Here is a 14,114-nt window from a genome sequence, read left to right as displayed (position 1 = left end):
AAAGAAAAGAAGTAAAAAAAAAAAGAACAAACACAATCCACCATTGAAGCACTTGACATTTATTTGTACACAATAAATGTTAAACATCCACTTGTGTAAATGGGACACTTGCGGCGCTAACACGGCGGAACAAAACGTGCTTGAAGTAGTGTGTTAATGTTTCGAAACAGGGAAAAGACACTTGTCTTTTTTGCCCTGATTCCAATACAGGAGGGTAAATGCAAACTTCAAAAATGAGTTTGATGTCATACAGATCTCAAGAAGATCAATGAGCAAGCAGCAACGCGGCTGAACGAGTCCTTTTTTACTCACCACGCAGATGGAGTGGGACTAAGCTTTATTGTGTTTTTTCTAATTGTAAAACGCTGTTGCGAATATTTTGGAGCTCTCTGTAAAGATTGCAAACACCAATCACTTCTCACACTGGTGGGTATTTCAGGCCAAATAGCGACAAACTACAGGAGAAATGTTGACAATCAAAATACTGACGACATTCAAAAGTGCTTCATTATGTGACACACACGAAGAAAGGGTCGCTCCCTCCATTTCTGAATAAAGGCAATTTTCACGTAGACCCAGCAAAATTGCCCCATCAGAGACAAACGAAAGGTAGTTCAGAAACATTGCATTGCTTTTAAATGAGTGCAATTTAGACGGAGAATTTTGCATTTAAAAAAAAAAAAAAGAAAACTTCCTAACATCATTGCCACTTTTCCCTTATTTTAGAGTTCAAGCTGGGGGGACTGGGCCAGCCTCACACTCCCATTCTTAATGCAAGGTGACAATTTTCTCTTATGAGACAAAAGAGTGTTGTCATCAAAATGGAGACGCTTGAAGGGGAGAAAGCCACCCTTGTTTTTTCTTCCACTGGCCATGTGAGGCATCCTCGAGGGGGCGTCCCATCTCCGCTTCAGACCAGCGTGATCTCGACCTCCTCTCGACGCTTCACCTGCCCCCGTGGGTGCTGCTTGGTAGGGGGGGGTGGAGCAGCACGGACCTGTTAGGGTTGGGGGTGCGTCCATTCATCCGTCCCGTTAGTAACAAGTGAGATGCGCTCAAATTAAAACATCCGTTTAATCACAAGGGATACAAATGCATGGAATCAAACGGCAAAGGAGCGGTTCTACTCACAGGTCGGATGGTGCCGGATGCGCTCTCTGCGTATTTGGGAGGTTGCGGGGAGCCTTGTCCCGGACCTTAAGTGACACGGTTCCACAGTGAACCCAGTTCATCGGAGCATTTCACTTGGATGACTTTGCAATGCGATAAGACGTACTGCGAAAGGGGCACTTGTGCCCATTGTGCCAGGCGGGTGGTGCTCTGATGGGTGAGGCGGCGCCGCAGGGGCTTGATGAGGAGGTGGGCGTTTGCAGGGGGCTGCTGAGGAGCGGCCTCGAGTGGAAGGGGCTGCGAGGGGAAGACTGAAACAGGAAGGGGAACAAAAAAAAGAACAATCATACCCTTCACTCTCAAAAAATTGGCGAGATCCAGTTGAAAACGCAACTGCCAATTCTCAGGTCAGCATTTGCAAATTTGCTTATTTGTTTTGTTTTTCTACATTGGCTCAAAATCTCAGCCAGTAGCTGTTTTGCACTGTGGCCAAAGCAGTTTTACTTTGGCACCATCTAGTGGCGTACTGATGTTATGGTTAGGTTGAGCTAATGGACAGCAGCGCTGTGATGAATTCAGGATGCCACCTTGAGCGGCCGCTGCAAAGCATAAATCCCCAGAGTTGACTTTGTACCCGAGCGCCGCCGGCATCTCTCTGTCCGTTTGCACCCGCACCGCTGGCCAGGTCTTCCACCAGGACGGCGGGGAACACGCCAACGACGCCATTGAACTCGCCCTCCCAGAAGCCGTCGTCCTCGCGTGTCTCCCGGCTCAGGATGCGGATGACGGCGCCCTCGGGGAAGGATAGCTCATCGTCCGTCTGGCCGGCGTAGTCGTACAGCGCTTTGGCGACGCACACTGGGATGGAGTGCAATGCTGAGTTTGGAGCTTTGCACACAGCATTCCAGTTAGCACCATCTGTGACTTGTCAATTTCATCCCTACCGTCGACAGAGGAGGCGGGAAGCTCACTTTCGACGGAGTTGCCGGAGGAGTGTGAGCGAGCATCTGGTGCTGCCAGGGACTGCAACACGCTGAGCAGGCTGTTGGAGTACGGCAGCTGCAGGTATTTCTCCGGGACGTAGCCAACCCGGCCGCTGCGGTTTTTGGCCTGCCCACAAAACCTCAGTTGAGGATGAGGCAAAGAGGGCTCGGAGTTGGAAACGCCAGCAAACCTGACTCACCTTGACCCAGTCCTCCATGTCGCCGTCGTCGATGACCTCTAGGATCTCCTGCTCTTCCATGCTCAGTTCATCTGGCTGAGAGGCCTGAAGATGGTGCATCAATTAAAGGTAAGGCCGGCTGGCCGGCCGGCCCACCTCCGCATCTGCTCTTGTTTAAGTGCTTGGCGTTGGCTCCTACCTTGTATGAGTAGAGCACTTTGCAGGTGAGGGGGTAGTTTTTTAATGTGCCGGAGGGGCTGGAGCTGCAGTCATCCAGCACATCACTGCTGTCGTCCGGCACGTCGCCGCTGTCCTCCTCGTCCTCCAAGTCGGCCGTCCCCTTGCGGGATGAGACGAACGCGTCGTAAAAAGGGACGTGTTAAAAAAAAAAAAAGGGAGGGGGGGCTTTCCTTACGGAGAGCGAAAGATCATGGGCGCTGCTGAGATTGTTCCAGCGCTCGTTCTCCAGCTCTTCCATCACCTGGTTCATGGCGCTCTTCAGCCACGTTTCCACGCCGACACCCGCCTGCCTCAACAGGTCCAGACGGGCCTCTGCCTTGGTCTTCACTGTCTGCCAGAGCGGCACAAAAGCAGCATCCTGCTGCATGTCAGCAAGTCTCACCAGATGGTGCCGCTTCTCCAAAAGCCAAGTCGAACAATAAGATTTACTTTTGCTTTGGAGGAAAAGGAGAGTTGGGGAATGGATGCCCAAAATGTTCCCTTCCTGAACATATTGCAAAGCACGGGCCCAACCCAAGTCCAAATCGATGCTTTGTTTTTGAGTGCATGATGGGAGCCTCCAACCAACAGGTGGCACTTTGCTTACGTACCTCTGCCTTCCGCAGACTCTGCCTCGCCACTTCCATCTTGGCCTCCAGTTCCACAGGAACGTCCAGCTCGCAACCCTCTTGAGCCCCAAACTCCTCCAACACCTGAACACCCAATAAGGGAGATTCCCAGATGAGGTCAGCGTCGCATGTTTTCCCTCCCTCAATCGTACTGTCTCGAGTCCAACTCGTGTTTAGACTGTGCGCATGTTTGGTTCTCACCCGTTGTGTGCGGATGATACTTTTGTACTCTCGGGCCACCCGAGTGGCCCACTTGCGCGCCTCCTTGTCCAGGCCGTGCTCCTCTGGCGTGCCGCTCTCTTTTAGCAGATGGGTCACCTTGGGGAGGAAAGAGGCAAAAGCCAGATTTGTAACAAACGAACAGTGAGAGTGAGTTGAACTCATTCAGGGAGAAATGCCAAATCTATTTTCAAGCGAGCGCTTCATTGATTTCTTCACAACTTGGAAGAAATGGGAGCAAGTTGGTGGATCCTGCTGCCATTGTTTTCTTTGCAGGGGTGACCAATGTCCCGTGGATGGACACGGCAAAAAAGACGAGAAGAAGAGCGAAACAACGCTGCACGTGCCTTCCAAGCACATGACATCAGCACCATGGAAATAGTGTGCGGCGTGCCGAGCAGCTGGGGGATGGTGCTTCAACGGCGACGGACCACCGCCAGCATCAGGTCAGCACAAATGTTTAAGAGAACGCAAAACCTGCATTATGATGTTGTTTGTGGCGGCGGGGAAGGTCAGCACAACACCATTAGGCCCACTCACAGGCCCTCCTACCGCTTTTACTAGATCCCTCTGTCTGGACCAAACCGCAAAGCGGCCAGAGGAGGAAAAGCCCGGGCTGCGTTTTCTTGAGGAACAGGCGGCCGCTTGTTGGCACTTCCAAGGAAAAGAAATCGCGCAATGTTTACAGAGGGCGGAGCGCCACAACGGAGGAAATTCGCCCCGCCTCAATGAATCATCAATGAATGCCATCAAGGCGTGAGTCGACCTTTAGAGCTCGTATTACAAGTGGGACGTAAGTCACGTATTTACAGCATCAACGCGTTTGCTTAAGGGCCAAGATGAAAAAAAAAAAAGCAGGCTTGCTCTGTCATCTAATGCAGTGGAGCCTCAGTTTTTGACCACAATCCGTTCCAGAAGGCCTGAAGGCAGAAGTGAATCGTTCGAATCATGTTTTCCCATTCCAAAAAATGTAATCCATTCCAAGCAGAAAAAAAAAAAAAAAAAGCCTTTTTTAAGCATATTTTCATTTGTGCATCTTTGTCTGATCGCGCAACTGCAGCACACCGCCGAACGCGCAACCGTAGCGCGTCGCCCACCGCGCAACTGCACCGGCTGGTCGCATTATTGTGATAGAGCCGTTGCTGAAATTTAGAAAATATTTTTAAAGTCCTGATGTAGTACTTTCCAAAATTTAAGTGGACCTCAGTGCGCAGGGAGCTTAATTTGGTCCGATTGCGCAACCGCAGCGCGCCGGGTGCTCACGGTCGCATTGCTTTAGGAGCGTCTTTGTGTTTTTGGATGGCTTCACTGTCCCACTTGTTTCCTTTGGACGCATGATTAGAGTTGATGCAATCCTCAGAGTAGTGAGAATGTAATAACGAACGGAGTCAGTTGGCAAGCAGGTCCTCTCGGCTCATCTCACGAGGTTCGACAACCGAATTTCGTCCGACATCCGAAGCAAAAAAATCTCGAATTTTTTGTTCGAATACCGATTTGTTCGAAAACCGGGACGTTCGAAAACTGAGGCTCCACTATATTATATTGGTTTACTTTGTCTGATTGCCTTGTTCCATCATCTGATATTACCGTTTTGTCCCAAATATATGACGATGTTTTTTGCATTGAAATAAGACTGAAAAAGGGGGGTTGTCTTATATTCGGCCTGAACTTCTTCGTCTAAAGCATGATATTGCTGGGCATGTGTCTCCGGGGGATTTTGGGTGGTACAAGCACTCGCCAGTGCATTGACAATGTCATCATTGCTAAGAATAGCTGACACGATATTGCGAGCTGACTGGTTCATAATTGCAGCAGCAACAAAATGCATGTACAAGATGGTGGCAATGATGACGTCAGTCAAGTTTCATTCAATATATTGCGAAATTCATTCAATATATTCCGAAGTTCATTCAATATATTCCGAAGTTCATTCAATATATTCTGAAGTTCATTCAATATATTCAAGGTTCATTCAGTATATTCAAGGTTCATTCAATATAATCCGAAGTTCATTCAATATATTCAAGGTTCATTCAATATATTCAAGGTTCATTCAATATATTCCGAAGTTCATTCAATATATTCCGAAGTTCATTCAATATATTCAAGGTTCATTCAATATATTCCGAAGTTCATTCAATATATTCAAGGTTCATTCAATATATTCCGAAGTTCATTCAATATATTCAAGGTTCATTCAATATATTCCGATGTTCATTCAATATATTCAAGGTTCATTCAATATATTCAAATATTAATTTCCTGAACGGCATGCCATAGTACACACACACACACACACACACACACACACACACACACACACACACACACACACACACACACACACACACACACACACACACACACACACACACACACACACACACACACACACACACACACACACACACACACACACATAATAACTGAACCACGTCTTCTCTCCTGTGTTCTGACCCAGTGGTCCCCAACCGTTTCCCCAGTAGAGCCCGCAAAGGTAGCAAAAATGAGTACGAATTTATTCAGAAAAATAACTAATTACATCCGTCTGTGCAGCTGTGTCTCTTGACACAGGTTAATTCAGGTCAAGAAGCTCATCCCCCCCATTCGAGCCCGCGAAGCTAGCAAAAAAGCTAGTTTACCAGCTCAGTGGCCTAGTAGTAGAGTGTCCGCCCTGAGACTGGAAGGTTGTGGGTTCAAACCCCGGCCGGGTCATACCAAAGACTATAAAAATGGGACCTATTGCCTCCCTGCTTGGCACTCAGCTGGTTGGAATTGGGGGGTTAGATCACCAAATGATTCCCGAGCGCGGCACCGCTGCTGCTCACTGCTCCCCTCTCCCCCAGGGGATGGATCAAAATCACATGGGGATGGGTTAAATGCAGAGGACAAATTTCACCACACCCAGATGTGTGTGTGACGATGATCATTGGGACTTTGGGACTTTAAAAATGAGCAAGAAACAGAGATGTTTAGAAAGCTTCTTCGGAAAGGGAAAAAAGTCCAATGAGGAGACGGAAGAAGAGGCTACGACTTCTAAGAAAAGGAAAGCTGCATTTAAAAGAAAGTCCTACTTCAAATATGGATTTATAGCCACAGGTGACTGACACGCCAAGCAAGCCCACTCTGCATAATATGTGGCGGCAACAGGCTAGCTAACGAGGTAATGGAGCCTTCAAAAGTGCTTGAGCACATGGAGCTCAAGCATCCCAAACCTTAACCACTTTGGGTGTCATTGTCTCCGATTACGCCGGCTTGTTTCTGAGAAACAAGCTCAGTGCTCCCACTAATTCAACGGAATGGTGAGTTTTATTTTCATGTCGTTTATACTTGTTTTTATGCCAGTCGTATCATTTGATTTCATCGTATTTATATATTTATGATAAATGCATTATTTATTTATATAAATGTAATATTTATTTATATAAAGGCCGGTCCACGAAAATATTTCTGACACGTAACCGGTCCGTGGCGCAAAAACGTTGGGGACCACTGTTCTGACCGACACCCGAGGGTGAAAAAAGCATAACTATCCGAGCCAACCCCTCAGGCTCCCCAACAATAGCGGTAGCAGTTTGCATTATTTTATTGCAACGTTTTTCCTTATTCAGATTTGTTTCAAGACTACAGTTAGACTTTACATTGATGGTTAATGCAGTGATTGCAATTTTGTTGTTTTATCACATTTTATTCAGACCATCACGGACTACAAGCCCGCGCCGAGGAGCTGTGAGGGCGACGTCCGTCTGCTGAACGATCTGAACCGCTTCTTTGCTCGCTTCGACGCCCAGAACAGCACTTGCCCGCTGAAGACCACTCCCCCCCCCACACGAGCAGCCCCTGCGCCTCTCTGCCGACGGTGTGAGGAGGGCGCTTGCCGCTATTGACACCCGTAAGGCGGCGGGCCCTGACAATATCCCGGGTCGAGCGCTGAAGGACTGCGCTGGGGAGCTGTCAGGTGTCTTCACGGACATCTCACATGGCCATGTGGGTCTCATCACGAAGGGCGACGAGACTCGGTACAGGTCGGAAGTTGACCTTCTGACCACGTGGTGCAGGGACAACAACCTCCTGCTGAACGTCAGTAAGACCAAGGAAATCATTGTGGACTTCCGGAAGGGTCACACAACACACCTGCCGCTGATCATCGACGGTGCTGTGGTGGAGAGGGTGAGCTGCACCAAGTTCCTGGGGGTGCACATCAGTGAGGACCTCTCCTGGTCCGCGAACACCTCGTCACTGGCAAAGAAAGCTCAGCGCCGCCTGTATTTCCTGCGGAAGCTCAGGCGTGCATGTGCTCCTCAGGCAGTCCTGTCTACATTCTACCGTGGCACCATTGAGAGCGTCCTCACCAGTTGCATCGCTGTCTGGGGTGGTAACTGCACTGAACAGAACTTGAAGGCCCTGCAGCGCATAGTGAATACGGCTGGTAAGATTATTGGTGCTTCGCTTCCCTCCCTGAAGGACATTTACACCTCCCATCTCGCCCGCAAGGCAACCTCGATTGCCAGAGATGTGAGTCACCCGGCTCACTCCTTGTTTGACCTTCTGCCCTCTGGGAAGAGGTACAGGAGCCTGCGCTCCCGCACCACCAGACTCGCCAACAGCTTCTTTCTCCAGGCTGTTAGGGCCCTGAACTCGCTACCCCCTTCTGCGTAGCGTGCGGCACTGTTGCGCTATTTTCGGGAATGTCTGCTGTACGCGTTTTTACGCTCCTCTTAATTAATTATTTATTTATTTATTGTTGTGTTATTTATTCATTATTTATTCAGCACGCTTTTGTTATACTTGTTTACTGTTTGTCTGTTGTGAGCCATGTCTTGTCACCGTGGGATAGGGGGGAACGAAATTTCGGTTTCTTTGTGTGTCTTTGGCATGTGGAGAAATTGACAATAAAGCTGACTTTGACTTTGACATCTTTAACATTTCCCTGCAGCAGGCCATCGTCCCCTCGTGTTTCAAGGCTGCCACCATCGTTCCTGTGCCGAAGAAACCTGCACCGTCCTGCTTCAATGACTACCGCCCCGTGGCACTGACGCCCATCATCATGAAGTGCTTTGAGCGGCTTGTCATGGAGCACATCAAGTCCGTTCTCCCCCCCACCATTGACCCTTTCCAGTTTGCGTACCGTGCCAAGCGGTCCTCTGAGGATGCCATCTGCTCTGCCCTCCACTCGGCCCTCACCCACCTGGAGAGAAAGGACTCATATGTGACGTTGCTGTTTGTGGACTTCAGCTCTGCCTTCAACACCATTGTGCCGCAGCGACTCATCTGCAAACTCGACGAGCTGGGCCTCAGTACCTCCCTCTGCAACTGGCTACTGGACTTCCTCTGTCAGAGGCCTCAGGTGGTGCGTGTTGGCGACAAAATCTCCGCCAGCATCACGCTGAGCACGGGGGACCCCCAGGGCTGCGTGCTCAGTCCATTGCTCTTCACCCTGCTGACGCATGACTGCACTGCGACCTACAGCGACAACCGCATAGTGAAGTTTGCTGACGACACGACTCTGGTGGGTCTCATCACGAAGGGCGACGAGACTCGGTACAGGTCGGAAGTTGACCTTCTGACCGAGTGGTGCAGGGACAACAACCTCCTGCTGAACGTCAATAAGACCAAGGAAATCATTGTTGACTTCCGGAAGGGTCACACAACACACCTGCTGCTGATCATCGACGGTGCTGTGGTGGAGAGGGTGAGCTGCACCAAGTTCCTGGGGGTGCACATCAGTGAGGACCTCTCCTGGTCCGCAAACACCTCGTCACTGGCAAAGAAAGCTCAGTGCCGCCTGTACTTCCTGCGGAAGCTCAGGCGTGCATGTGCTCCTCAGGCAGTCCTGTCTACATTCTACCGTAGCACCATTGAGAGCGTCCTCACCAGTTGCATCGCTGTCTGGGGTGGTAACTGCACTGAACAGAACTTGAAGGCCCTGCAGCGCATAGTGAATACGGCTGGTAAGATTATTGGTGCTTTGCTCCCCTCCCTGAAGGACATTTACACCTCCCATCTCGCCCGCAAGGCAACCTCGATTGCCAGAGATGTGAGTCACCCGGCTCACTCTTTGTTTGACCTTCTGCCCTCTGGGAAGAGGTACAGGAGCCTGCGCTCCCGCACCACCAGACTCGCCAACAGCTTCTTTCTCCAGGCTGTTAGGGCCCTGAACTCGCTACCCCCTTTTGCGTAGCGTGCGGCACTGTTGCGCTATTTTCGGGAATGTCTGCTGTACGCGCACTTGCTCCTTTTTTTTTTTTTTTTTGCTCCTCTTATTTATTTATTTATTGTTGTGTTATTTATTCATTATTTATTCAGCACGCTTTTGTTATACTTGTTTACTTGTTTGTCTGTTGTGACCCATGTCTTGTCACCGTGGGATAGGGGGGAACGAAATTTCGGTTTCTTTGTGTGTCTTTGGCATGTGGAGAAATTGACAATAAAGCTGACTTTGACTTTGAATAACATGTTTATAAAACCATAGGTGTCACTCCAATTCATTAAATAGCAACAACAGGCTAAACGATAGGTATGCTAACGTGACAAACACAAACAAAGAGCTGAGAACAGGCCTGACGTAACGTATAGAGTGATTAAGGACAACTATTACATGAATAACGTTTATAAAACCATCGGTGTCACTCCAATTCATTAAATAGCAACAACAGGCTAAACGATAGGTATGCTAACGTGACAAACACAAACAAAGAGCTGAGAACGGGCCTGACGTAACATATAGAGTGATTAAGGACAACTATTACATGAATAACATGTTTATAAAACCATCGGTGTCACTCCAATTCATTAAATCCATCGATCGTTCTTTGTCAACAATGGGTGCGCGCGGCTGAGGGCGCTTGCACTTCAAAATATTCCACAGGCTCATATAACGATAGATAAACTATATTTCAAATAACTATAATATAAGCCAATAATATTATCAAACCATCCGTGCACTTTAAATCCATTAAATCCATCGATCAAATTCCTCGTCCTTTGTCAACATCGCCGCGCGTGCGCCCTGACGTCAGCCTCGTCTTTATTCCACAGATCTAGTATATAACTATATTGTAGCGTTAACAAAGTACAAGGATAGACGTGGGTTTGGTAAACGGCTCTTTATTAAACAAAACAAACTTCCAAGCGTGTGGCGGCGTGGACTTCCAGACACGAGAGCTCCATGGCATAGGACCATGTCCGAGCCCCATGCACCGTTCGCAGAAAGCCACTCGGCCGAGCGCCGGCCCCTGACTCAGTAGAGTAGGACCGGGCCTGCGTAAAAGCCATAATAGTTTTTCAAACCTTCTATGTCACTCCAAATCCTTAATTCGTGCAAACTATTTGTCCTCCGTGTCACTTAGAAATGATCACCGCTAATGATGCCGGTGTCGTCCTTACGTGGGTACGTTTGTCCATTATGTAAAAAACCGCCGCGCCGCGCCGCGCCGTGCTACTGACGTCACTTGAAATAGTAATCCATTGGTACATCACGGTTCTCCAAACTTTCTTTCTGCTGCTCGATTACTGTTTTCAGCTGCATATTTTACAACTTGAAGTTTGTAACCTGCAAAATATGAGTTTCTTTTTGGTGCCATTTTTCTTAAGCCCACCCAGTTGATGAGTCACGGCCAACGGTGAAATTTAGAGCGCCCTCATCCAGTTTCGTCTGAAAATATAATTTTTTTTCAGATGTAGTTTTTTGTTTTGTTTATTTGGTTGTTTTATCAAAGTCTGCTTTGTCGTCGATTTTTTTTCATATACTAAGACACACAAAGAGTTTGAAATTACGTTCCCACTATCCCTTGGTGAGATAGTACACATATGCATACAAGCAACACAAAAAAACCAAGAAGGCACAAACAATGAATAAATAAGAGTGTTGAATAAATGATAAACAAATAATAATAAATAATAATAAATATAAGAGGAGCAAAAATGGAGCAAATGTACATACAGCAGACGGTGGACTTGGATATGGTGCTTTAAAGTGTTAATTACTTTATTTGATGTTTTCTCTTTTTTTTATGTTTTGAATATGTTCAAGATAAAGATATAAAAGCATGTGAAGTGATCAACTATAGTAAAAATAACATGGGAAGTGGTCAACTATACTTGTAAGTAAGTGATGTCTTAATGATCAAGTAAAAATTTGTGAAAAAAAACATATATAAGTCGCTCCCGAGTATAAGTCGCCCCTCCACCCAAACTATGAAAAAAAAAACGCGACTTATAGTCCGGAAATTACGGTAATCATTTGTTTCAGATGTAATTATTGTCTGTATAAAAAATTAAATTTTGTGTTCAAAAAGTATTTTTTCAAACTTGAGTCTTGAAAAAGAGGGGGTCATCTTATAATCGGGGTCGTCTTATATTCGGGCCAATATGGTATATTGCTTGCTTTGTCTGTGATTGGCTAGCGACCGGTTCCGACAATTGGGACGGGAATCATTGGCTCACCTGGGTCCACTTACAAAAAGGTTGGCCAAGGGGTCCCCATGCTGGCAAGTTTTTATGTGCCTCATTGGCATTCCTTTGTGCAATAAACAAACCGCTCAAACAGTTTCAACTTCTTTGCAAGCCTGAACGAACCCTGGTCAGCTACCTTTGCGAACGCGAGAAAGCCTCGAAAGAGCACCTGGTCATTTATATCCGACGTCAAACAAGGGCACCCGCCTACCATGAGAGCAAGTAACCAATCCAGTGTTTGCAAAGTGATCAAAGTCCGCAGCCCTGCTTTCGCATGTGATCTGGCACATTCAACTAAAGGTTGCTCACCCGGCAGCTTCTACAAGACTTACGTCAAAAATGTTACACTCGCCGTTGCACTGAATCATTCCAGAGTTTGTTTATATAAAAAAATAAAGAATAAATAAAAACGTCGGCACCAGGTCTTTACCGTATCCATGTCGACGGGCTGGTACAAGAAGTCGGCCGCTTTTTGGAAAACGCCATTCTTCTGCACAAACATCTGGTGATGGAACTCCCGCAGGACCTGCGGTGCACATTTGATGGATTCAAATCAGTGGCAGCGATAGCGGCGCGCCTGAAAACCAACCAGGAGGCACTTCTTACCCCAGCGGAGTGCTCTAAGAGCTCGTCAAAGACGTCGTGCGTGGCCCGGTAGCTTTCCAGTTCCGTCTGACACAGCGAAACCAAATAATCCTTCACCTGCTCGTAAATCCTCCCGTCCAGCACCTGGCAAAAGCCACACCTGTTTAATTTCAAGGAAGCGCCCGTAGCAAAGTCTATCTCCATTATAAGGAGACACCGTCACCCCCCGGACTCCAAATGAAATAATCCTGCGCCATCCGGCACACCTTGAGGCAGTCGTCGAGGTCGATGTGGTAGTAGCGTCGCTGGTGAGCATTAGCCGCCACTAGCGTAAGCAGGTAGTCGTTGCGGCTGCGGGCGGCTTTGGAGTCACACTCGCTCCGCTTGGCTCTGATCTGCAACGCACATAGTCGGTTAGAAAATGCCCAGCGCGTCTCCCGTGGCCATCCCGAGTGGCGCAGGCGGACCTTGATGGTTCCTCTCTGTAGACTCCATCTGGACTGGAAGAGGCTCGGCTTAGACCTGGGCGCAACAAAAAAAGCTCTGAGCAATAACTGAGCAATTGGCAATTTAGTTTTTGACATTGCCAGCTGGGGTGGAGAGTCATTGCTCTTTGTTGTGTCTCAAGTGGTGCCAGGTCTGCCTTGCTAACAGGCTAAGCGCTAATGTGATGAATGGGCTCCTTAGTTGCCGTTTTGGGTTGGCTCTTACTTGGCTTCCAGCTCGGCCTTCTCCCGCACGGCCTGCGCCACGCTCTCCGCCTCCCGGTACTTCTTCCTGCTCTTACTCAGCTCTCTGACGGAGTCCTGCAGCTCAGCCTGAATGCTTGTCAGCCGCTCAACACACTGGCAAAGCCACGAGACGGAGGCGGCGGCAGGTTGACATAGGCCCCAGCCTTTCAAAAGGGCACGAGAGCCTCGGCCGTTACCTTACGCAGCCGCTGCTCCTTCTGCAACCGGGCAGTCTTGGCCGGCTCAGCCACCTGCACTTTGTAGTTGTCGCAGACGCTGATCTTGGAGCGGGTGACCCGGATGGTCCCCTCCAGATAAGCCCGCCATACGCAGTACATATTCCTGTGGCAAACACACAAAAGGGCCTGGATTGGTTTTGGGAGGGCACCGACCACCTTTTGTCCCTTACCTGCGATCGGCTTCCTCCCACAGGCTGTCGGGCCACTCCCTTTTTAGGTACTGATTGGCCAACTTGTGCAGAGCCTGGAGGACGACATGTTCACCTTTAACAATGAGGCGCAGGTTGGAGCCACATTGCCTTGAACTCTGCCCATCACCTATTTATTGACTTGCTTGGGCTTGGTGATTCGCGGACACCAAACGGAGACCATATTAGTGTGCTGCACCAATGCTGTAAGAGATGAACGGACGAGGTTCGAGCGGTGCGACACTTTAACGGGGGTCGCCTTTGCTTTGAATCCCGTGGAATGTGGTCACGAGGTGGCGGTGATGCCTCCCGATCCGATGGTGCCAAGGCTGGAGAGCCGCGAGACAAACCGGCCCATTGTGGGGAGGACGCGTGAGCCAAACAGAGGAGCTCATTTTCAGCTCCTCTGTGATGGGAATGGCAATCCCCAGCCTTGGCTGAAGAAGCTTGCAGGTGGAGCACCCCACTGGCCTCAAATAAGAGCAGCCAGTTGATCAGAGCACAAGTGCATCTTTCATTCCTTGAAAGACACAAAAAACAAACAAAAAAAAAACCACTCTCGCTCCTCGGCAATTGAT

General features: G+C 48.6%; 2 protein-coding genes across 8 annotated transcripts in view; one reads left to right on the top strand and one right to left on the bottom strand.

The window, feature by feature from the left end:
- Nucleotides 1–38: 38 nt before the first annotated feature.
- LOC148385903 (F-BAR and double SH3 domains protein 2-like) overlaps nt 39–14,114 on the bottom strand; it is an 18,927-nt gene continuing 4,851 nt past the window's right edge. Inside the window, exons 1-18 of one of the 7 annotated variants that reach the window (XM_088398269.1) lie at nt 13,667–13,729; nt 13,519–13,592; nt 13,307–13,451; nt 13,090–13,223; nt 12,846–12,900; nt 12,645–12,773; nt 12,400–12,522; nt 12,224–12,319; nt 3,322–3,438; nt 3,103–3,204; nt 2,688–2,870; nt 2,472–2,612; nt 2,294–2,377; nt 2,082–2,220; nt 1,745–1,998; nt 1,277–1,421; nt 1,132–1,196; nt 39–997 (exon numbers count right to left, since the gene is read on the bottom strand). In XM_088398269.1, coding sequence (XP_088254395.1) covers nt 911–997; nt 1,132–1,196; nt 1,277–1,421; nt 1,745–1,998; nt 2,082–2,220; nt 2,294–2,377; nt 2,472–2,612; nt 2,688–2,870; nt 3,103–3,204; nt 3,322–3,438; nt 12,224–12,319; nt 12,400–12,522; nt 12,645–12,773; nt 12,846–12,900; nt 13,090–13,223; nt 13,307–13,447 — 1,995 coding nt within the window. In that variant the 5' untranslated portion in view covers nt 13,448–13,451; nt 13,519–13,592; nt 13,667–13,729 and the 3' untranslated portion in view covers nt 39–910. Of the gene's footprint in view, nt 998–1,131; nt 1,197–1,276; nt 1,422–1,744; nt 1,999–2,054; nt 2,221–2,293; nt 2,378–2,471; nt 2,613–2,687; nt 2,871–3,102; nt 3,205–3,321; nt 3,439–12,223; nt 12,320–12,399; nt 12,523–12,644; nt 12,774–12,845; nt 12,901–13,089; nt 13,224–13,306; nt 13,475–13,518; nt 13,593–13,666; nt 13,730–14,114 lie in introns of those variants that run through there. The other 6 variants (XM_088398270.1, XM_088398264.1, XM_088398263.1 and 3 more) reach the window with 6 other exon arrangements.
- alox5ap (arachidonate 5-lipoxygenase activating protein) overlaps nt 2,693–14,114 on the top strand; it is a 24,832-nt gene continuing 13,410 nt past the window's right edge. The window contains exons 1-3 of the mRNA XM_088399464.1: nt 2,693–3,237; nt 3,616–3,785; nt 3,904–4,132. The gene's annotated coding sequence lies outside the window, so the exon portion shown is untranslated. The remainder of the gene's footprint in view (nt 3,238–3,615; nt 3,786–3,903; nt 4,133–14,114) is intronic.

The sequence above is a fragment of the Syngnathus floridae genome, chromosome 15 (assembly GCF_059516105.1).
Source record: "Syngnathus floridae isolate MCC-2025c chromosome 15, RoL_Sflo_1.0, whole genome shotgun sequence".
Classification (NCBI taxonomy): Eukaryota; Metazoa; Chordata; class Actinopteri; order Syngnathiformes; family Syngnathidae; genus Syngnathus; species Syngnathus floridae.
This window is presented reverse-complemented; position numbering and strand designations above follow the sequence as displayed.